The sequence below is a fragment of the Megalobrama amblycephala genome, linkage group LG8, assembly GCF_018812025.1.
Source record: "Megalobrama amblycephala isolate DHTTF-2021 linkage group LG8, ASM1881202v1, whole genome shotgun sequence".
NCBI classification, from domain to species: Eukaryota; Metazoa; Chordata; class Actinopteri; order Cypriniformes; family Xenocyprididae; genus Megalobrama; species Megalobrama amblycephala.
Window position 1 is genome coordinate 6,378,398 of NC_063051.1, and position 25,124 is coordinate 6,403,521.

A 25,124-nucleotide genomic window follows, 5' to 3' on the forward strand; every position below is an offset into this window, starting at 1 on the left:
ACTCAAATCAACTGAGCTTGCTCATCAGATATGCCTTCACAAAGTTTCAACAAGCACATTATGCCGAAGAACTGCTGATATGAATATGCATATGCTTAAAAAGCCAGTTTTACAGCTATATGGAACCCAAGGGTATAATCTTTAAATGAAGAGCACGTGGGACAGTGAATCTGACAAAGTTTCTCAGTGGAAAGTTATCTAGGAAGCCACAAAGTCTGTGGTGAGATCTTTTGTCCTCTAAATAAGACCCAATACACAAAGCATGTTTAGAATAGTTGAAGCTAAATTAAAGGTGCCCTAGATTATGTTTTTAAAAGATGTAATATAAGTCTAAGGTGTCCTCTGAATGTGTCTGTGAAGTTTCAGCTCAAAATACCCCATAGATTTTTTTAAATTAATTTTTTTAACTGCCTATTTTGGGGCATCATTATAAACGCGCCGATTTTATGCTGCGGCCCCTTTAAATCCCGTGCTCTCCACCCACAGAGCTCGCGCTTGCCTTAAACAGTGCCTTAACAAAGTTTACACAGCTAATATAACCCTTAAAATGGATCTTTACAAAGTGTTCGTCATGCATGCGGCATGCATGCGTCGGATTATGTGAGTATTGTATACTGTTATATTGTTTACTTCTGATTTTGAATGAGTTTGATAGTGCTCCGTGGCTAACGGGTAATGCTACACTGTTGGAGAGATTTATAAAGAATGAAGTTGTGTTTATGAATTATACAGACTGCAAGTGTTTAAAAATGAAAATAGCGACGGCTCTTGTCTCCGTGAATACAGTAATAACCGATGGTAACTTTAACCACATTTAACAGTACATTAGCAACATGCTAATGAAACATTTAGAAAGACAGTTTACAAATATCACTAAAAATATCATGTTATCATGGATCATGTCAGTTATTATTGCTCCATCTGCCATTTTTCGCTATTGTCCTTGCTTGCTTACCTAGTCTGATGATTTGGTTGTGCACATCCAGACGTTAATACTGGCTGCCCTTGTCTAATGCCTTTTATAATGTTGGAAACGTGGGCTGGCATATGCAAATATTGGGGGCGTACACCCCGACTGTTATGTAACAGTCGGTGTTATGTTGAGATTCGCCTGTTCTTCGGAGGTCTTTTAAACAAATGAGATTTATATAAGAAGGAGGAAACAATGGAGTTTGAGACTCACTGTATGTCATTTCCATGTACTGAACTCTTGTTATTTAACTATGCCAAGATAAATTCAATTTTTCATTCGAGGGCACCTATAAGTAAAATAGGGATGCTGTGGTAGAGCAACAATTAAATGTTTGATAACCACCCTCTCAATTAAAGAAGTTTTCAGATGAACAACGTGCAAACATTTCTCCATAATGATGCGAAAGTCTTAGGAAGTGTTTGGATAACTTTGTTTTTTTGGGGGGGGTTTGGCTTTGGCTCAGATGATGTGATTGAATTAGACCCACAACTCCTACAGGAGATTGCACAGTTATTCCTGATTGTTCTGAATGATTTAGAATAATGACATTGCTTCTATGCAACTGTCACTGCAACTTCAGACATCTCTTACCAATAACTGTCTCCGGAACCTGTAAGCCATGTTTTTTACGGCCTGAACGCTTTCCAGCTTTAGCTGACTCATCCTTTTCATCTTCAGCACCTTTTTCTTCCTCTACAGCTTCAGTGCTGCCCCCTGTTGGGCCTCCAGGACCTGGTGGCTTTCCGGGTCCTGGTGGGTCCCCAGAACCTGATGCGCTACCGGACCCGGATGGGTTCTCGGAACCTGAAGGGTTGTCAGAACCTGACGGGTTTCCTGAACCTGATGGGTTACCGGAACCTGATGGATTACTGGAACCTGATGGATTGCCAGACCCTGATGGTTTGCCAGACCCTGATGGGGTTTCTTTATCTGATGGGTTACCTCCACCTTTACTCATGCCATTTGGTCAGTCGTGAAGCATTTTGAAGATTGACATTAATATAATAAAGAGGGTTGAAAAGAACATTTAGGATAAAAAGAAGAACACTTACAACAAACAAGAACATTTAAGAGAACAGTGACAATAACCACCACAAACATGCAAACAATTAACATTTTCAGAGGTCCAGCATCTAAACGTGCTGTATGAGTGAGTGTATGTAGTTTTGTTTCTGTTGTGTCATGCAGGGTAATTTCACCCACGATGAAATCTCATTGGTCATTGGTCATAATCCTGCTACACTTAAATGTGTGTTAAGCATATTATAAATTATAAATCATTTTATAAAGATCAAGATTTATATGCCATAGTACTTACATAGATTGTCTGCCCACACTGAGAACAAAAATGCTGCATGACTCTGCTGCACAACCAATCAGAACATGATGTTTAATATATGCGGAGCTTGATATATGGCCAGTGAGATTTCACAGTGGGCGGGGCTACCAAGTGTGGCACCACAGATATAGAAACCAAACCAGAATATAGTTTCTGAAACATTACACACTGACACTGAAAACACTGATACAACAACACACAATACAGGTACATGAACAACAAATAAATGAAACAAACAAACAAAAAAAGACAGACAAACCGAGTAGCAAATTCAGCTTAATGATTTGTGTGGTAGAATGTACATTTTGTAAAATTTAAATTTCATCAAACATTCAATGATAAAGGAAATACAAAAGATTTATTATTTGATGTAGTGTTTTTAGTTTGATCTCATTTTACTGATTCATATAGAAAATTGCATTAGTTGTGATCATTTTTTAAAAGCACTCCCATTTCTCCTATGTTAAAAGTAGTATTACTTAAATATACACATCACTCTTAATCAAAGAATGTTAATAATCATACTTAAATAATCAGTCTTATTATTATTATTTAAAAAAAAATTCTCATGATATTAAAATATTCTGTTAAGATTTTATAAGTCATTCTCATTTTATAAGTCAATCTGTTTGTGTTACTGTTGATACTTGGATTGGAAAAAAAAAACACCATTTAGTTTCTGTAATCATTCATATGAGCTGGATTTAGTGTGTTCAACCCACACTCTTACCAATCACTGTGTCTGGTAACAGTGGGCCTTTTCTTACACGGGTACGGCCCGCAGCTTCCCCTTCCTGCTTACAATGCTCCCTGCTCACATCTGGAACTGGGCTGGATGTGTTTGAGTTTCCTATCATGATTTTTGATGTAAACTATAAATTAATCAGCATAGTGCAATGCTTTGATTGTGTTGTGTGTTTATATGACCTGCAGGATGTAGGGGTTTTGTGATGATAATTGCTTAGGTTTGTGCAGAGTAACATCAGCTTATAAGCAAACAGAAAGTTTAACAGGCTTTTAACAAAAAGCCTGTTAAATGAAGTCACAAGCAATAGCAATGGCACAAATGTATTTTCAGCATTTCAGCATCAAAAAATTCTAAAGATGGCTGCACGTTTCTCTGGCGCATAAGGTCTATAGCTTTGTTACATATTACGTAACATTAAATAATATATATGGCAGTAATATACTAAAGACTTTTACATTATTTTCAGAAAATTCTACTTCAAATAAATGCTGTTTTTTAACTTTCTGTTCATGATTATAATTCATCAAAGATTTAGAGTGATTTCTGAAGAATAAATGTATTTAACATGTATTTTAATTTAATTGAAAACATCTTAAAGGGTAACAGTATTTTACAATATTGCTGTTTTTCCTGTATTTTTGGTCAACCCCTGGTTGAAAGTTTGGCCTGCCCTATTTTCTGTAAGAACCAACCACTTTTGCAATGTTACAGTACATTTTTATAAAATAATAATTTATATAGTGTAGATATATTTTGTGTCTCCTTGTATATTTTCTTACCTATGACGGTCTCCGGTACAAGAGGTCCTGCTCGCTGACGCTTTTTTCCATCTTTGTCACCTCCTCCCTCACCACCGCTTCCTCCAGAGCCATCAGCGCCACCGGCTCCACCAGCAGCTCCAGCGCCACCGGCTCCTCCAGCTCCGTCAGCTCCTCCAGCTCCTCCAGCTCCGTCAGCTCCTCCAGCCCCTCCAGCTCCTCCAGCTCCGTCAGCTCCTCCAGCCCCTCCAGCCCCTCCAGCTCCTCCAGCTCCATCAGCTCCTCCAGCCCCTCCAGCTCCTCCAGCTCCTCCAGCTCCATCAGCTCCTCCAGCCCCTCCGGCTCCTCCAGCCCCTCCAGCTCCTCCGGCTCCTCCAGCCCCTCCAGCTCCTCCGGCTCCTCCAGCCCCTCCAGCCCCACCGGCTCCTCCACCTTCACCAGTAGCTCCTGCAGCCCACACCGCTCCTACCGCCGCTGCAGCACTACCTCCAACTCCACCTCCAGCCTTCTGAAGCCCTGCTGCCGCAGCAGCTGCCTGTGCGGCCATTGCAGCAGCTGCCGCAGCGCCTGCTGCAGCAGATTGCTCAGCACTCAGGCCTTCACTTAAAGCCTTGAGTTCAGCCTGCTTCCTGACCTCTTCCTCAGCTTGGGCTTTGGCTTTAGCTGCTGCAGCCTGTGCTGCTGCATTTGCTGCGGCTTTAGCTTCTGCCTCAGACATACCTTTGGCTTTAGCTGCAGCAAGAGCATCCTTTGCAGCTTTAGCAGCAGCTGCGGCCGTAGTAGCTGCAGCCGCCTGTGCAGCCGCTTTTGCTGCTTCGGCTTGAGCTGCAGCTTTGGCTTTGGCTTCTGCTTCTGCTGCCTCTCGTTCAGCCTGGAGTTTCTTAGCAGCCTCCAAAGCTTCTGCCATCTCTTTCTTGTTTCTCTCGGCCTGCTCAGCAGCAATCTTCTGCAATTCATCTCCGCCACCGCCTGCCTGAGTGGTTTTACGGGATTTTTTCTTGCCCTTTGATGCAGGATCTTTGTCGGCTGGTGTGGAAACAGTATTACCAACAGATTTAGATAGTGCTTATTGAATTTATTGAGGATTATATCATGTTAATTTAACGCAAAAAAATAATGCATTATAGATATAAAACAAATGATATATTGACTTTAAAGCCAAAGTCTGCAATATCTTTATTTAGGGGCTTTTTTATTTTATTAATGGAGTCTTTATTTGTGGACAAATTTTGCAAATATTGACGTATGCTATTATTTGTGATTTATTTGAATTCTTAATCAACAAATCATAATCTGATTAGATTTTTTAAATAATTGGGTAACACTTTACTTGAAGGGGTGTGCATAAGACTGACATGACACCTTCATAATCTTGACATGACACGTGTCATGAATATGAAGGAGGTTTTATGCATGTTTATGACAACTGTCATTAAGTGTCATTCGCTCAATTATGTCATTTTTAATGCAAAGATGACATTGTTTGAGATGTCCGAGTTATGACAACTTGACATAAACCAATACATCGTAACCTGTCAGTGTCTTTGTCATGACAACTTGACATCATTTAGCTTTATGGGTTAACATTGCATTAAACTGTCATGTAGTTGGTTTTGACATGAGGCCATTATAATAGTGTCATAAATATGTATCTTGAGCTCAAGTACAGTGGTACAAATTGAACTTGTCATTAAAATGTCATTAAGTGACAATACTCTGACAAATAATTTTATAACAGCGTCAGGACTATTTTTCATTTCATGTTTTTTTTGTTTTTGTTTTTTGTTTTTTTAAGTTTCCTCCAACAGAAGGTCAGATAATAGACAATTTCAAATTTCTTAAAAAAGATGACACTGTTATAAAATAATGGTAACACTTTATTTTAGGGTCTTTTAACTAGTTGCTTATTACTATTAGCATTCATATGGCTAAAATATTGGCTGTTTATTAGTACCTATAAAGCACATATTAATGCCTTATTCTGCATGATCTTATTCTACATTCTTAATCCTACCCAATACCTAAACTTAACAATTAACTATAATAAGCAGTAAATTAAGAGTTTATTGAGGGAAAAGTCATAGTTAATCGTTTATATATGTGTTCCCTATACTGAAGTGTTACCAAAATAATGTAATGTAATGTTAACCCATAAAGCTAAGTAGTTTTTTAAGTTTGATCATTAATCTGCTATGTCATGTTTATGACAGGTTATGATGTTTTGCTAATGTCACGTTGTCATGACAAAGACACTGACAGGTTGTGATGTGTTGGTTTATGTCAAGTTGTCGTAACAAAGACATCTCAAACAATGTCATCTTTGCATTAAAAATGACATAATTGAGCGAATGACATTTAATGACAGTTGTCATAAACATGCATAAAACCTCCTTCATATTCATGACACGTGTCATGTCAAGATTATGAAGGTGTCATGTCAGTCTTATGCACACCCCTTCAAGTAAAGTGTTACCAATAATTGACAGACATATGTTCTAATAAAAGGGCTGTGATCATTTGTGATTAAATAATTAATCTGCATATCATGTAATTATTTAAATTATTTTTCAATTCATTGACAGCCCAGTTTTCTAATAGAAGGGCAGTCAATTTGACATTTAAATTTAGCACAATTAATTGTATTAGAAATAATGAAATAAAAACAATTTATAGGCTTAAAGACACTTTATAATTTGGGGTCTTGCAAATGATATACGTGATAATTTACAATTTCATTAATCAGCATGATGATGCATTTAATTTGATTACATTTTTATTATTGGACAGTACTTATTTCTAATAATTTTGGGGGGGGGTTGCACTTACCTTCTACAATCAGCCAAGCACTGCAAGACTTAATGCCTGCTAGAGCAGCATAGATTCCAGCATCCAAAGGCATACAATCAATGATTCTCAGACGGTGGATCAGTTTATCCTCTGAACAAGTAATCTCATATTTGTCATTGTTTGAGAGAGGTGTATTTTTTAGGGTCCAAACAATCTCATTAAGGGGCTGAGTTAAGACACACTCAAAGATGGCATCCTCTCTCTCTTGGGCCGTCACCTCCTTTATCTTCAGGGCAAAGTCCACAGGGGGAACTGTGTGGTAAATATGGATAAACACACCTCAGTCAACCCATGATGACATTATGCATTCTGCTGAAAAAACGGCAAAGCTGTTCACCACAGTATGTACCTGTAGTGTTTTGGATGCTGGTGGCTCCTCTAAGCTTTATTTTGAATGGAAATACACTAGTAAAGAAACTGACTTACGGTATATTACTATATACTGTTGCTACTATAACTGCATATACACATGGCAAAAGAAGCAAAACACAATTTATATTAGCAGACCAGAGACTAGAAACATCACATGCTGAATTTATTGTAACTGTCAGAAGTGTGACCAAACAGATGTTTAGACCACTTTATTGATTATAATGGAATCGATATAGTTTTGACGCATCAAAGCACACAGCTCACATCCAGTGTAGATGTGTTTTTATGTTGGTTAACCAGCACCAAAGCAGCATGGGAATTCAAGCTGGTCTTTTCAGCAGAGAGTTTAATGACAAATAAACAATTGTGCTGTGAAAACCTACTCTTGAAATCCGTTGAAAAGATATTGACACCCTCAACATCCACTTGATAAATTCCGGCATCTTCTTGACTGAGGTTTTTAACAGTGAAGATATACTTCTTGCCAACTTGTTTTAGAGCGTGTTTCATTTCTCCTTCAGCTTCTTTGCTGAATGGAATCATGACACCATCCTAAACAAAAGGGAAAAAGTTATTTATTTATTTATTATTTTTTTTACATGATGCATGTTCATGATGCATATAAAAAACAAAAATTTAAGACTGGTGCTCATAGTGGTGCTGGCTGAATTGATACCACTGGTATAGCATCTTTTGTCTATATAAAACAGGCTTTCAGAAAAAGCAATGATAAAATCAATTTTCATAGCCATGCAAAAAAAAAAGTTTTGTTTTTTTTAATTATACATGTCATAATAATTCAATTTATTTCCAGTTGGGTGAATTCAGTACAATGGTAGTACGCCACCTACTGGACTGAAGTGTGAAGCACTGGATGAAGCACTGGAGGGCAAACGCAACGAATATACTGTTAAAATTTCTTAAATTACAGTTGTTGTTTTGTTCAGATATTATTGTGAACCAATTCATAGTTTTCACGTGACGTCACACCCTTATAGAAACGCCCACCTGGAGGGCAAAACAAGGCTTTCCTCCATTGCCTTTCCACTAATTTTTACCCAGTTTGTGATAATTACTAATATAGCAAGACAGTGATATTTAAAAGCCCAAAGTCAGTATACACTTTATTAATGATGCATACTATGTACCCAAGCAGATGAACCCAGAATATAAACAATGGGCAGTTACTCATTAAGCATTTTTCCAAAGAAAACCATTATAAAGAAAACGCTTAACCAGTTAGCGTATTGCGTTCATATTCTGGGCTCATCTGCTTTCATGTACAAAGTGTGCATCATCAATAATGTGTATAAAAGGACTTTAAGTGTTTTTCATGTTAAGCGTTTTAGAACGTCCCACTGTTTTTAGTAGCTGAAAAGCACCCAAAACATGTTTTTGATTTTCTTCTTTTGAAATAGAAAATTGACAGGTCTGTAATTCAGTTCTATGCATGCTCTCCAGGTCTCCGTGGCATCACGTGACTGAAAACTATGAATAGTAAGTGGCTGTCTGTCGATTGTCAGGGATAATTTCAATGTGTCTCTTCATATGCTCAATGCGTCATGAATTGATTGTTTGCAACTAGCATTGATCTTCTGTATGCATCGCACCTTTTTAACACAGTTCTCACCTTGTACAGAAAGATGCGACTGTTGGGGTCTTTGAGCTCCATTTCCAGTTCAAAGGTAGCAGCATCCTCACCCTTCACCTCAATTGGTTTGAGATTGCTGAGATGTTGGATGAACTAAATCAGTGAAACAAACAGAACATAACAGTTTGTCTCCTCATGCAGTTGTACATCCAGTCATGAAAATGTGAAAGCAATTCTTTGAGAAACCTTCTGTCATCCTGGCAGCTCTTTCTTTACCTGTGCCTGCTCCTCTTCTCTTTCCTTCTTCATCTCGACCAGTCTCTTCAGCATGCCACGGAAATCAGTGATGCCATACTCGGAGCAAATGCGTTCGTAGTCTTTCTTTTCAGCACTCAGCAGCAATTCCCAAACTGACTCGTCAATGTCACCTTCCCTTTTCACCTCTTTTTTGCCAGCACTTTAAGAAGATTGTGATGACAAATATGAACTTCAGGCCAAACGCTAGCACTTAACTGGGTTAACGTAACTGATTTTATAATATGAGATGGGCTAATTAACTATGGCAAGAATCAGACGTATGAATAGAGCCTAATGTGAAACTGCACAGCTCATGACATGGCATTAATGTGTAATGTAATGGAAACAAATGTCTCACCCTTTCCTGAGCCTCTTTCTAAACTCTGTTGGGTCATCTGTTACAGCTTCAAAATGCAATCAATAAACAGAAGGAAATGAATGCTTGTGTGTGTCATATTCAATGTCACACATATCCCATTAAATCATTTTTGGTATAAAGAACTGCTGTCCTAAGCTGAAGAAAATCCACTACCACAATTTCGTCACAACTGTCTTACCTGCTTCAGCCTTTTGCATTTCTTTGCTTTTTTTGAATCCAACTGAAAATAAAAAGAAAATACTGTGTTTGCAGCTTTTTTTCTGGTAATAGCTCTACTTTTTTTGTGAATAGAATAAGAAATGACTGACATTTACACTGTTAAAGAGTTCCTACACATGCTAAGACATGCTAAACATGGCCAAAGTTTCAAAATATGTGTTGGACGTATGACGGAGTATTTCTGTGCCAAAAATACTCTTCCAAATCCTCATAAATTTTTTCAAGTATGGGGCAGTGTGAAGTCGTAAAAGTCAGAATTCCTTGGGCACTTCTCCCTGAAGAGCGCGCGTACACACGTCGACCAAAGCGAGAGAGCAAGAGCATGCCCATTAACGCACGTTCACCTTTACAGAAGTCATCGGCAACGCTGCACAGGTCACAGTACTTCACGAATTCAAGAATGTCACCAAAGAAGTGTTTTTTGGTTGTGAGGGAAAGAAACCTTGCGTCCCAAAGAACCCAGCTTTAAGTGGAGCTGAGAGTTTTGTGCTCACACATTACATTAATGCGCTCTTGATATTTGTTATTAAAATAACCATAGAATCTGATGGTTACAATCACTTTTTTATTGGTTAAAATTAAGGGGAGACACTACAGGCAAAAACACTGTTTTTTCAGGCACCTGTCAATTTTGAGATTTTGTGCTTTTTGGCTTTTCATGAAGTGTTTTTTCAGACTGGTGGAAAGAAAACATCCAAAATACACTTTTAAGTGTGCATTTTATAGCACTTTATCTATTTGCATCTATAGACTTCAATTGTAAATATCTTTAAAGGCCGTTTTCTCAAAATGAGTTTTTTTCTCCTGCTCTGAGTCACAAATCTCCACTTCTGCAGAACTTTACAGTTTTATTCCTATCTATATTCTGAAGGTTTTTACAGAGGGATTTGTTGATATATAATTTGCCTGATTTTATACAACATTTTATTCCTAAAAAAAAAATGGTGAAAATATTTTCTTTTTCTGGCTGTTGATAGTATTTTCTGATTTATGGAGTGATAAAAAGAGATATCCAAAATTCCCTCTGTAAAAACCTTTTAATTTAATATGTCCAAAAAATTAAATGAGAATTTTGAACCTGACGTCATCCAATATTCAGATTTTTGTTCTAGATATTTGTGCAAATTAGTGCATATTTAATTAGATAACATTTTAGAAAACTTGTAATACAAAATTTTTTTTGCAATTTTTACTGTAATCAACCAGCTGGGGAAGTATGGTGATATCTATTAGTTATTTTTTTTACCCTATTCACCTGGGCTGTCTCGCCTTAATGGAGAATATCTCGTGTTTTTTCCATGGCTGCTTGAGCCCTCAGAGCCCTTATGGTTTCATAAACAAGTCCCAGTTCGACGCTAAATTTACAGAGTCGGAACTGCAGGTGGTGAGTAAAACTGCTTCAAATGTCTGTTTTGTTGGCAATAGGCGCCTAAGTGCATATAATATAAACAACACAAACGTAATGAATTCATAAATTCATTATTCATCATTCACTGTACGCTATATTCATTATAGTGATTCAAAAGTTATCCATGGATAATGCGATGGTGTATTGTGTGTGTTTAAATACATTTGTTTAGCTGACCATTGATAGCTTGCACGCCTCCAAGCACTTGGACGTTTTTGGAAAGACTCTGTACAGCGTGTGTATCTTTTATAAATATGATTAAACTAAAGACTTTTTGGAGATATGAAGGATGCACTACTACTCTGTAGGTACTCAAGATTAACATGAGATTGGCAGAAACTGTGTGTGATACCTCCCCTTTAATAATAAAAGTAACAAACTGTATGAACAAGTTGGGTTCTTTAAGAAGTGTGTCTTACCTTCAATGACATTTAGGACAACGGTGCAAACGGCCTTCCCATATTCATTTGAGGCGTAGCATTTGTAAGTGTCAGCTTCTTCGCCAGTGACTTTAGGCATCTGCAAGTAAATGATCAGAGGGTTTGTAGTTTTGATTAATATTGGATGACAATGATAATGAAATGATCATTTAAAGGTAAAGTGCGTAATGTCTGAGCCACGAAAAGATGTCCCGCCACAAAGTTGTGCCATTGGTTGTGACAATGTTGATGTGTTGGGCTGCTCAAACAACAGAAGCAAACAGTGTTTTAATGGCACAGGGCAACTGAATTTACACTATCTGGGGGAATGAACAAATGGCTACAAATGGCTTGTTTACAGTTTCTTTATAGTAATCTCAGATATGAGAATGCATTTGAAAAATTAAAACATTGCACACTTCACCTTAAATATTGAGTAGTAGTTTAAAAGTAAGGCTAAAAGCCTGCGCATACCTCCAAAGTGTGTTCACCAGTTGTGGGGTCAAATTTGTTCTGAAACTTTTGGGGATCCTTCATTTCTCCTTTAGCTCTACGCCAGGTTACAACGGGTGTTGGGTTTCCAGACACTTTGGCTTTAAAAATGGCCAGCTTTCCTGTTTTATGAAAATTGAAATTCTTTATTAGGTCAATATTAAAGGCTTTCAAATACAAACTGTGAAAAATGTTTTGGCTTTAAAATTCTTTTTTCATAAGCCAACATAGCTCTTGTGCCTTGACAACATTGTTCTTGTTACCAAACATGTGTTGGTTGTAAATTGCAGATTTTACAGTAATCTTTTTTTCCAATTATGTGTACATTTGTTGGAGAATGTGTTCTTCTTCTTGACTTCTAGTCAAAAGTCTGGACTCACTTATCTCAATTTATGTATATCCATTATGAAAAATGCTTGAAGTTTAGTTTTGTAGACAAATATAAATTAAGCGTGTGTGAATTTCTGTACAAAATTAACATTTTAATAACAAGTCAACAAGTACCCAGCATACTGTAGATTATATAAAATGCATCCCAATTGGTTGAGTGGATATCCAGAGTGTGCAGAACTCGCAGTATTTCATAGTTTCAATGACTTTAGTATTCTTATGAAAAGGGGAAAATAGTAATAATAAAGAATGAAAGAAATAATAAATGAAATGTGTTACACATTCGTGGTCTTGCTCTGTGCATGTCAAACTAGCATGAAATGGGATATATGCTATTTAGTTTCCTTTCCTCTGTGCATATATAGCTGTGGTCACATGTTAAAGCTGGAGGACAAGCAGCGAACTTGATAAATCACTCATCTACTGTGCAAGTTAAATCTGTGTAACTGCAGAGCTTAGACATTTAGGGCAGTAAATCTGTGTGGTAATCCTCTGTACGTGCTCATAGCTTGTTAATTTCACATCCAGGATCGTTTAGCTCTCAACTGTCACTTCTAATCATATTTGCATTCACTTTTGTAGTTTCTTCTTTTTTAATGTGCTTACCTTCTTGAATGGTTAAAGCGATGGGTTTACGCGTGAAGTCGGGAGTTGTCATCCCCTCAGGAAGTTCCTCAATGTACTGTGTAATCATAACACCGGGAACCTTAGATCTCCTTTTGATGCCTGAGAGAATCCACATTGAGGGTGCAATGTCAGAAAATCAGGGGGACACAAAAACACAACAGGTGCACAGTGACATAACATATGCTGAAAAATCATCTGCATGAATGTCTATGTGTTGAACTTGAAAAACAATTTACAAAACTGTACAAAAAAATGATATATTTGAAGGTAGAAATGTTTCCAAAGGTGATCATATCTAAGACATCCAATGATATTTTAACCATGAAAATGTAGAACAAACACAACAGAACTATATAAAGGCTATTCACACGAGCACATTTCAATCAAAGGATTTATACTTTCATTCATTTGATACGTTACTCCACATAGGAAGAACGGACATGCCAACTAGTCACTGACCTGACTAATATATACATAGCTGAAGCAGATTTCTATCATTTTGGTCTGGAGTGAGGTTTACTTGAACATGAAAATAAGCAGGGCAGTCTGAAATCTGCCCCAAATGGCTCTAAAATGGAGCTCGCAGCAGTTCCATTTTTCACCACAGATTTACATTGGAAAACTGTGGGGTGCTGTAGAGCTACTCCACTTAGTGTCATTATACATGCCTGTCAAAGCTATGCATTTTAATATATCCTACTCAATTTATGACTTAAAATAGTCTAGAAAATCCAAAAAAAATATTTGTTTCAGAATGCTGAACACATTTGCAATTTATTATTGATTCGGTTTATATGGAAGGTCTTTGTTTTGGATGAATATTTTGGTTGGGCACTGCCCTACCTGCCCTTACAGATGAACCACAGCTGCCTTTGCCTAACGACAGCCATGAACTTCACACATTTTTTGTTTTTTGTTTTTTAATCTAGCGTTGCTGCAGAATCGAAACCTTTAAACATGGTTTTGTTTCCTGGAGGCCGTTAAAGATCGCCACCCATAGGCTCCCAGATAAACTGTAGAAGTCAGATTCAGAATGACAGCAATCTGAACATTCATATGCACATTATAATGTTTGACTGGATATCATGATATAGTGGATATGATATGATATGATATGATATACTGGATATCATGACATGCATGCAGATTCAGGTTGCTGTCATTCAATTACCTTACCTTGTCTCTTGAGAGGTAGAATTTCCAGTCCTGGTACAGTATAGCCACAACATACAGTACAACAGCGACAAATGAAGGGGAAACAAAGAAGGAGAGCACAAAATTGTGAATCCTGGCTCTTTTTTTTTTTTTTCTTTGACAGGATTATGGACAAACACAAATTTACTCACAAATACAACCAAAAACACAGGACAAGGGAGAAGACGGGGAGATTAAAGCAATAAAACATAATTATTCAATCCACTAAGGGGTTGAATGTGAGATTACAATAGACGAGACTAGAGAAAGAGCAGACAAACTGGGAAGGGAATAAAAGTGTAAGACCTGTTTCACACAGCATACATTAGCAGCAGTTTTTATTCTTGTTACAGTATTCACACTGCTGCCTAGCGGAAGTATAGCTGTGAGTTTCTGTGCAAAGCGTATTTTGGCTTGAAAATGTACTATAAACCGAAATGTCTGTTCTTTTCAAATATGGGATTTTTGATGTAATATACAGTAAATTACATGAGTGAACATCTAATCACTTAACAGTTACGTTTAGTAAATCTAACATGATTTAACGGTGCTTTAATACTTGATTGGTCAATCACAGGTTTCAGCGGTGCTCTGTCGTCCATGGCAACACTGAAACTGGCTCTACTTTCATGTCTCATGTCACATAGCAGTTATCAATTGTAGTAAACATCGACCCAAAGGTCTTCACATATTAATACTACTGCAGTGTTTGTTTGCTACACTCATCTGTACATTGTACTATTTTTTTTATAGGGTCAGTTTTAATATTATATACATGCACTTCTTTGCTTGCATTTGCGGTGTGAAACAGGCCTGTTTTTAATATCCTGCAATTTATATATCATCACCCATCATCATAAAAAAGGAGGGTTCATAAATAACATAAGAGAAAAAAAAAGGAATAAAAAATGTCTATTTAAATAAGGTAAAATAAATCCCCTCCTCAAAGCAAATGAAATAAATAAAGCAAATGGAAAAAAAAAAGAAATAATCAAAGAAAATAAATAAGTGGGTGGATTTTTTAGAAAACATTCAATGATGTAAACTGGTTCGTTGAAACGTAAGAGCTGTGAGTTGTGCATACAGGTTTGAGTCCAGCCTGGTCCAGTTCTCCCGCTTTTCTTTTCTGGCTCTTTTTGCTGTCCTTCACAACACAGACACTTCACATTCTGGTCGGTTGATGGTCGTTCCTTGCATCCATGGTTACACGATTCAAAGAAACCCATGCTGAATAACAGCATATGCTCACAGGGTTGTTTAGTGAGCTTCCAGATGAAGGACATGCTAGGCGCTGATGAAGACTCTGATTGCATAACCCACATTCACAGCCTCTTCTTCATTTGCATCTTGGCTAGTTTCCAAACCCACAACCTATGACTTTAACCAGCTGTTTGATCATCGATGTGTTTAAATAAATTTGTGTGGTTAGGTTAGAATTTAACATTGGCTTTTATCTCGATATCTTGCTCTTCTAACCCCTCAGGGACCGATATATTATTCATTTTGCAATAGAGAGGAGGTCATTAGATTTTATCTGGAAAATCCGGAATTGCCTTTTAACGTAGCTGCTTACCATGGTAGAACTTTTCTAAATGAGACTCGCATCCTATCAAGTGTGTCAAATTCCATTGCTATACTCTAGTCATTATGAATACAATGAAAGCTGATTAACTAAATTGCATCCTCTGGGAATAGTTACCATTAAGAAAGAGAAAGAATTACACAACAAAAATTCGATTTTTTTCCCACCATCATCTATGTTTCTCTACTGCAAGTCTTCATAGAGAACATGGCTGGATTTGTTGTTTCAGTAATTCGGTAATAGAGCAGTCGGACAAGGTTCGGTGCCGGTGTCAGCCTGCCATATGGGAGAGAGAACAATTATATTGTTCTTACCGCCTTGCCCGGCAGCAGTTGGATCTAAAACCTTGGCTTTTTTCATCATCTTGATGCAGTCCAATGGCTCAAGAATTCAGAAGTATCTCTGGGTAAGAGAAAAGCAATATGAAAGGTCAATTCAATTTCAGTCTTATTAAACATTTGGATAGACTAAAATGTTTGCACGGAATGCAGTTAGAAGTTAATTTTATGATATTGAGCCAATGTGCTTCTGAAAAACTTGTCCCCATTAATACTAGGTGCAACTGGTATTTGCACATTTAAATAACCTATTAAGTCCACACAGTTTAGGGAAAAGAGCAATTCAGGTGAAATAGGCACAAAGATGGAGCAAAGTAGGACGGCAGTTATCCCATCTGTTGGGATGTGATGCAGTGTGACAGTGCTGTGCATTATGTTCCATTAGAGAGGCTTTGGGCCTAGTCAGCAAAACCTCCACGGCTGAAGTCATTCATCTTTTCAAATCCACTCACATATACAGTTCAGATCCAGTCAGTGTGTCCTCACTTCTATACTAGCACTAGTGTAGCACTAATATGGGATTTTGACATGTTTGGATTCAACTGTCTCCAGCAGGGAGACAAATTGGCTTTGAGGAGGAAAGCTGAAAATATTCGTGTGAGCATGTGTTCGAGATTTTAAGCTTTGTTTCAAAACCTAGTGTGCTGTCTACTGCCTTCATAGGGGGTGTCACACAGGATGTATGCATCCATTTGTGCTGTTTTAAATGTGCTTTCTGCGTGGACACATGGCAGACGAACATCTTTGATTCATGTGCACTGTGTTTTTTTGACACAATGACAAGCTAGCTCTTTATGAATAAAAGAATACATCCTTGATTGTGAAGGCAGCATCCTAACTGAAATAAAACCTTGTAAGTCGCAAGCCCACAAGCCAGAAAAATAGAGTTCAATGCCAGGCACGACGCAAGTGTTTTTTGCTAATTTCAGCCCGACGCAGTTATCATGTTCACGTCCTGTGCCATGTTGTTTAAATAGAAAATGCATTTGCGCCCATTTGTGCGCTCATGGGTGTGCTGGTCTGAAAACGTGGTGTGTTCAGGTGCATTGTTGGCGTGTTGCTATTTTGAGGCAACTGAAATAGATAGGGCAATATTTTTTTTTGTTATTTAGAGAGTGCATTAGTAATATACGCCTATAGGTGTGTGTACACTTTGGTTATTATACACACACACGGACGCGTAGCACCACATGCCAAATATTAAAAATAAAAGGATCACAATGTAAAAGATTATTATTGTGTGCATGAAGATAAAAATGCTTTGGTGGTATCCAGCTTATCCTGTAGATGGTCTGCTTGCGTGCTTTAACCTTGTGCATGAGCAGATCCATCTCCTCACTAGAGATGCGTTCAGTTTTTCCGCTTTGCAAATCCTGCCATATAAATAGCAAATTCATATATATAGTGATATATATATATATATATATATATATATATATATATATATATATATATATATATATATATTGGTGACCAAGAATGCTTTTTCACAAGATGTAATATAAGTCTAAGGTGTCCCCTGAATGTGTCTGTGAAGTTTCAGCTCAAAATACCCCATAGATTTTTTTTTAATTAATTTTTTTAACTGCCTATTTTGGGGCATCATTAACAATGCACTGATTTACTCTCGGCGCCGCCCCCTTAAATCACGTGCTCCCTGCCACACGAGCTGTCGACTATATTACAGCGCATTTACAAAGTTCACACAGCTAATATAACCCTCAAATGGATCTTTACAAGATGTTCGTCATGCATGCTGTATGCATGCTTCGAATTATGTGAGTAAAGTATTTATTTGGATGTTAACGTTTTATTCTGAGTGAATTTGAGGCTGTCCTCCGTGGCTAACGGCTAACGCTACACTGTTGGAGAGATTTATAAAGAATGAAGTTGTGTTTATGCATTATACAGACTGCAAGTGTTTAAAAAATGAAAATAGCGACGGCTCTTGTCTCCGTGAATACAGTAAGAAACGATGGTAACTTTAACCACATTTAACAGTACATTAGCAACATGCTAACGAAACATTTAGAAAGACAATTTACAAATATCAGTAAAAATATCATGCTATCATGGATTATGTCAGTTATTATTGCTCCATCTGCCATTTTTCGCTGTTATTCTTGCTTACCTAGTCTGATGATTCGGCTGTGTGCAGCTCCAGATGTTAATACTGGCTTGTGTAATCCCTTGAACATGGGCTGGCATTATGCAAATATTGGGAGCGTACACCCCGACTGTTACGTAACAGTCAGTGTCATGTTGAGATTCACCTGTTCTTCGGAGGTCGTTTAAACAAATGAGATTTATATAAGAAGTAGGAAACAATGGGGTTTGAGACTCACTGTATGTCTTTTCCATGTACTGAACTCCTGTTATTCAACTATGCCAAGGTAAATTAAATTTTTGAATCTAGGGCACCTTTAAATAAACACACAACAAAAATGTAGTCTTGTCTCATTAGAAAAACATACCTTTTACCGAACTTGTTATATCAGAAAAGCGAAACATATGGAGCTTGTTAAGTGATGCAAAGTCCAAAATATATTCATTTACAAATCGTGCACTTTGGTAAAAAGCGTTTTGAAGTCATAATATACTGTTGTGCAAGGAGACATGAAAACAAGTCTTTATTAATCCATAATCTGACCCTGTAATCGTAGCTGCATGAAAACAATTAAAACCACTTGCTGTTGTACTGCCTCTAGTGTTCATTTCTGTTGGAAACTGCAGTGATATGTACGTATTGGTACGTATTTTTGCGACTCGCAAAAACGTTCCCACATGTACGTCTTCCCATGAGACCATGTTGCAAAAATGACAGCTGTGAGAAAGCGGTAGTTTAGAAAGCATCTGATCATGGCGATGTGGATATGTTTGTACCAGCTCTGCAATTCACCAGCATCATGTCGACAGATGAGGTAATTAAAATCACACCGTTTTGATTGTTTGAATATAAAGTATATTTGAGACTATAGACTATATAGATCTGGCTATGTGAGACTATAATTTGAATTAATCCCTTTACTTTGGAGGACACATTGACATTACAGTACAGTCCTGAACATTCATTTAATGTGTCCTTGAACGAAAGAGAGACTCTCAGGAGCATGTGTAAGCGTGACATCCTTTCGATTTTTCCAGCAAAAACATCCTTCACATAAAAATCAGTCTATAGGCTTACAAAGACAACCTAGGAAGTCAGGGAAGGTCTTGTTTTTTTAAAGTTTCATTACAAGCATTGCCACTAAAAAAAGCAATTAATACATGAAAATTCTTACATAAAGCCCCTTTAAATGAAACCGTTTTCATCAATAGTTTTCAGTACTGAATGATGTGTTTAAAATTCTTCACGCAGCTCATCGCAGTGCATTACAGGATTCCCTCAGTGAAAAGTAATTTCTCACTGAAAGCTATTTTTGTCCGAACAAGGTGAAACGCTGTCTAGGTAGGCAGTCGACTAGGTTTTGGACAGAGCTTGTTTATTTGGAATGATCTTGTAGTCTAGGGCCCTCAATGACTCTTGTCCCGCTCTTGTCGTTGACTCCTGCTAATGGTAGTCTCAATCTCATTTCAGAAACTGAACAACGCAGGTTGTTTTATGGACAGGCTATCTTTTTTCATAAATAACTCTATGAAATTGCATTCAGTGCTACATCAGTCATCTGACCAAGTGGCATATTCCATACACAATAGTGTGCTGATTGGCCTCTTATAGACACTGCACAGAGCATAATGGGATATAAATGCAAGTGTTTTGTGGATCACAAGCTGCTGAAATCTGACATTTGAGTGTCATCCTTCAACATGCATGTGATTCATTGCACTCATCATTATGCACGATTTGGCTTGTCATTTCTGTTGGCGTAAAACCTGCCAGCTATTATTTCAATTTGTTGCATCATGAATAAAACAATGATAGTTACATTACTGCTTCGGATGGTAATACAAATTTTTGCTAATCAGCTTCAGGTCGAACAAGTGAATGCATGTACTATGTACTGAAGTCATGGTAACAATAAAGTTCATAAAATTCATTTGCATTAAGCATCATAAACTGAAATTAACAGCACTTATTAATATAGATCAATGTTAATTTCTGCATATACCAATACATTTATACCATTTAAAGTTGCATAAATTAGCATTAGTTCATGATTTATGAATTATTATGATAACATTGTCCATTGTTATTTGATGATACCTAATGCATTACAATAAGGTTCAATTCATAACATTAGTTAATTTTTTCCAAAACTCAAAATGTGTTTCAGGTCTGTTCTGAATCTGATAGGATCACGGACCGCAGGATAAAAAAGATGCTAAACGCAAACAATAAAATGTAATGTTTATACTATGGCATAGCAAAATAAATATCCACATACGTTTCCCATATCTTTTGTTGTTCAACAGCTGTGCGTCCAACCAAATTCGTTATTCTGTTGCAAATTCATCTGTCGCTTAGTAGAAGCAACCAAATTAGGTGAATGTCAGCATGCACAGGTTGTGTGATATCACCCATCCTCAAAAAACATGGCCAAAATGACATAAGGTAGAACAAACTGGACCTAAACTAAATGAAATATGGATCACTTTAAGCGAGAGTAAACACGGATTGTGCCAACCACGTTTTGTTTTGTGCCAAGAGCACGAAACATCAAAATTCAAGAGGCATGTACAAAACAAAATGATCAATTTCCCTTGGATTTGTATGATAAACGTTTTCGGTATAGTGTCGGTTTACCACTTGAAGTCCAGTGTAAAATCTGGGCGCTAAAACAAAACACTATTGGCCATTATCTGATTACAGCACAAGGTATTCAGAATGACAAATTATTTAAACACCCATGCTAGTTTTCAGTATATCCTAAGCAGCCCTTGGCTTCAGTTCATTTTGGAAAACGAGCTATCTAACCCTCCTGAGCAAAATATCCCGACACTGAAGCTTGCCAAACTGAGGGTCTTCGGTTTACACGCAACCTGAGCTTCACACCACTCAGCGCAATCGCATGCTTATATGGGGACGAGCACTTCATTTCACTGCCATCTTGGGTATTCTACTCTTAAATGTAGGTATATTCCCATCTTACTTAGCAAATTAGTGGTTTATTGTGCAAAGTTCTCCTGTGTTAGTATAGCTTCCAGGGTTTTCCACCTGTATCTCAGATTAGAAGAACTGCAGCATAAAAGGAGACATTTTCATCGTGCTGAGAAACCGAAGCCATGTTTCATAACATAATTACATGCCAGCGGCAGGCCGGGTTGTATAGCGGTAATAACAGTGCATGAGTAAACTACCACTTCACACGACTATATGAAAAGCAAGTCTAATGACATGCTCAAGTTTTAAACTATACCACTAACCCTTTTTTCCTCTCTGTGAATTGCCCTGCTGACATGTTTAGTAGGACACAGTCATTTGTCAAATGATAGGCTATCATGCCAGCCTAGCGCAATCCTCGGTTGGCTCTAGTTATTTACATTTCTAGAAACTGGTGAAGTTCAGTAAAAGAGTCACTTAGAAGGTGATAGCATGCATATCATTAACGTACAATGCATTAGCAAGGTGACATTTATGTGAACACCAATGGGTAAGTTCTACTTTTGGCTCTGCCAAGGGGCCTTTTCAATATTACCCCGAGGCTAAAATGGATAAAATTACATTCTAAATGCAAAATGGATGCATTTTTTGAGGTATTTAACCACTATGAGGAAAATCTTAATAAAAATAAGTCTAATTTCCAGAACGTTCCAGAACTGTGATTATTTTAGTAATCGCCTAATCACAGCAGTGCATAACTCGAACAGAACACTAGTCAGGCATGCACTAAATGCAATATCGATGGGAGCATTAAGTCTGTTTTCCTCTTAGGGAAAGCTAGCAATGAGCACTTCAGGTCTGAGATTGAAGCAACACATGTTTTAGGTGAGGAAATGACCATGTTATAAATCAGCCTGCTTGTCAGTACTTTATTTAGAGTACAGAAGATGTAATTCCACAGGGTGTTTAAGTGTGCAAAATGACCCTCAGTAATAGGCAAAGCCAATTTTGCTCAGTCTTTCACCCTACTGTTTTTCTGACTGGTGATAAAATCTCTTCCTCTGTCCTTTCAGCCTTGCCCACTTAAAATGGCTTCTGTGGATAGACTCTCCAGGCATCTGAAATGTCCCCATGCACCTTTTAACTGATGCAGATACAAATTTGTGGCTCCCAGAAGACAACATTTAAAGACAAATTAACGTAAAGCTGCTGTCAGTGACCAGCCTTACTGGTAAGTCATAATTGCTGAGCCAATATGTTTATTTCCTGTTTCTATATTTCAGGAACAGCTTTAACATTTTTAGATTTGTTTTCAGCACTTCACCACATTGTGGGGTTTTCTGTGGATTCACTTTATAGTCACACTGAATATTTTAAAGCAACTCCCATACGCATTAAGATGTTATTGTTCCATAAGGTCTTGTTGCTTTTTTCATACACAGCTTCTTCTTCATCATCATCATCATCATCATCATCATACGAGGAAAGTGTACTATAAATGTTGGTTTGCATTTCTGGATATTTTTGTTTCTTCTGTATTTTATAAATTATGTGTTTAATATGTTATATTGAGGTTGTGTTTTTGAGAGTTGTAAAATTTAGCAACATTTAGCAACCAGAACGTTGAATCCAGGTAAGGTGCAATCTTGGAAACTGGAATAATATATCCCCAGATTTAAGGTAAGAAAACAGTTCTTTGGTCGCTTTTACAGTATAATCCAGATGTTCTGTATTAGTATCCCATATTATTGGAAGTTATGCTTCTACTACCCTAACCCCATTACTTGCATGCTTCCTCTGTTTTTTCCTCTGTTTTGTCTTTTGCATGTTTTGTTAAACACTCTTAAAAGCCCTTAAAACTCATCTTATTCACCAAAATGACATATTTAAACGTTTTTTCCTGTGAAAAATGTTTCTTCATGTCTTAAAATAGCTTGAATGTAACTTTACACCATTGCCTCATTTAGTATACGTGCACTGATGAATATGCAAATTAAAAATCGCTCCTTACCCCATCGGACACGTAATGGTAATTAATATGATTAGCCTTTTGCTTGACTATGTTATCACACAGCTACTAATGTGTTACGCAAACCATATTCCCGTTTGCCATGTCAGAGTCAGGCAGCTGCCTTCTAACAATCAGTATCCTTAGAAACACTTTAACAACTCAGAACGTCAGTGGAGAAAGGCTTATAGATCATCATAACATCGTAATATACATCACACACCCGCCATATTGCTAAGTCTACACGATTTTTCATATCAACAGAAAAATATACCAGGATAACCTGGCTTCTCTCAAGACTCCCCTGCTAGTTCACTGTTAATGATATGCTAAAACCCGCCGGCACGTTGACGTGATTGGTTACAAGGTAGTTTGTGACGTCACAGACACCAGAGATTTCAATCTGCAGTTTTATGGAGAAAATACTTGACATGTTGACATACGAATTTGCACATGGTTTGTCTTAAAGCATATTAAAAACACCACATAGACATATAAACAACATTAAAAACTAGATTTTTACCACAGGGGGTCTTTAATAAGAAGATCATAGGAATAGGAACTTTAATAGGAATAAGGAAAAATGGGAATAGGAATAATATTTTTATTTATTATTTTATTATTCTAAATGTGGCACATCTGTCATATAAACATTAGTAAAAAAAAGTACGGACACCCAGCCAGCGATTAAAAATCCTTCATGTACATTGGCTTCGTTTGATGTGATACTTGTATCTATAGTTAGAACATCCCTGCAACTGTTCTGATTTGACATCATGCCACCTGACTAGCAGCTATCACAGATTCCAGACTCCAAAACCCAAATCGGGAAGACCAACTCGAATGATTCTGATGAGTGGCCACCAAATTAGTTGTAAGAAACTACATTTAGAACATCTATGTTAAGTCCAATAATGTTATGAGAAAGTATAAAGTAAGTCTATAAACAGGGAGTAAGTCTTTAAACCAGAAGAAGATAATTTTAGAGTTTAGAGGTGTCAGAACTCAAAGTTACATGAGGTTGTTAGCTCTGCATTGTAAAAACTCCACAGGCGCTATAATAAGTCAAAGTACATGCATAGTTCATTACACCCAACAGAGTGAAAAGTTTTTGTCCTGTAGAAAACATACAAGTGTCTGTTCAAGGTACGCAAGGTGGTGAGAGACTTTGGCGCAATACAAAGGTATGAAGCTCTTATTGTTTTCTTTTTTTTTGTGCATGTCTCTCAGTTCTGTCACAACTACAACAAAAAGGCTACAAAAAAATCCCTACCTGTTCACAGTTCTCTGTGCTCCTCTCTTGCTTCTTTCAAAGTGCTCTGGCCTCTTCTGATATTTGAGTGCTGCCTCCAAGTTGTCCAAGGTAATAAATCCTTTGAGCTGTGTGTGTCTGTGTGTGTGTGCTGTTCCCATGTATTTAACCTTGGCTTCCGCCAAAAGCAAGTTCTCCTGGGAACTTTGGGAAGAATCCTCATTCCTGTTGACACCTTACTGTTATGAAATGACTTTTGAAATGATTTCATCTTGATGAAGGTGTATAGTTTTATTTCAGATTGATAGTCAAATACCAGAATGAATTGTTGAAACGAGTTTATTTTAAGCTTTATGACTTTGATTAACTGAATAGTTCTGAAATTACAAAAAATAACAAATAGAACTTTTACGGATATTCAGCGGTGGTGCAAATGGTTGATGTTTTTGCTCTATAATTCCCTGTAAAACAAAGCCATTAAAGAAATAATTTATGGTGCAACTTGGCAAAAACATGATTTTATGTCACTGATGAGCACAATGAGCGCCAAAGAACCTTTTTTCACACTGTATCACTCTTAAAAATGAAGAACCTTTAACATCCATGGAAACTATCAATTAAAAGGTTTTTTTATAGTGGAAAAAGGTTCTTTAGATTATTCAAATTTACTTTACACTAAGAAAACCTTTATTTTTAAGAGTATAAAGAACCTTTAGTCCAATGAAAAGGTTCTATGGATGTTAAAGGGATAGTTCACCCAAAAATGAAAATTATCCCATGATTTACTCACCCTCAAGCCATCCTATTGGTGTATATGACTATCTTCTTTCAGACAAAAACAATCTGAGAT

The 25,124-nt window shown here is 37.2% G+C and overlaps 1 protein-coding gene and 1 long non-coding RNA gene across 5 annotated transcripts in view; one reads left to right on the forward strand and one right to left on the reverse strand.

The window, feature by feature from the left end:
- LOC125273503 (immunoglobulin-like and fibronectin type III domain-containing protein 1) overlaps positions 1-24,400 on the reverse strand; it is a 37,705-nt gene extending 13,305 nt beyond the window's left edge. The window contains exons 1-15 of one of the 4 annotated variants that reach the window (XM_048198940.1): positions 24,296-24,400; positions 15,950-16,037; positions 14,036-14,065; positions 12,839-12,958; positions 11,825-11,964; positions 11,351-11,450; positions 9,483-9,524; positions 9,284-9,329; positions 8,905-9,085; positions 8,668-8,781; positions 7,421-7,589; positions 6,645-6,917; positions 3,840-4,844; positions 3,043-3,162; positions 1,565-1,921 (exon numbers count right to left, since the gene is read on the reverse strand). In XM_048198940.1, coding sequence (XP_048054897.1) covers positions 1,565-1,921; positions 3,043-3,162; positions 3,840-4,844; positions 6,645-6,917; positions 7,421-7,589; positions 8,668-8,781; positions 8,905-9,085; positions 9,284-9,329; positions 9,483-9,524; positions 11,351-11,450; positions 11,825-11,964; positions 12,839-12,958; positions 14,036-14,065; positions 15,950-15,998 — 2,746 coding nt within the window. In that variant the 5' untranslated portion in view covers positions 15,999-16,037; positions 24,296-24,400. The remainder of the gene's footprint in view (positions 1-1,564; positions 1,922-3,042; positions 3,163-3,839; positions 4,845-6,644; positions 6,918-7,420; positions 7,590-8,667; positions 8,782-8,904; positions 9,086-9,283; positions 9,330-9,482; positions 9,525-11,350; positions 11,451-11,824; positions 11,965-12,838; positions 12,959-14,035; positions 14,066-15,949; positions 16,038-24,295) is intronic. The other 3 variants (XM_048198941.1, XM_048198942.1, XM_048198943.1) reach the window with 3 other exon arrangements.
- LOC125273507 lies at positions 23,287-24,772 on the forward strand. The gene is made up of 2 exons (XR_007186082.1): positions 23,287-24,206; positions 24,338-24,772. It is a non-coding gene; the product is annotated as an uncharacterized LOC125273507 (long non-coding RNA).
- Positions 24,773-25,124: the final 352 nt, after the last annotated feature.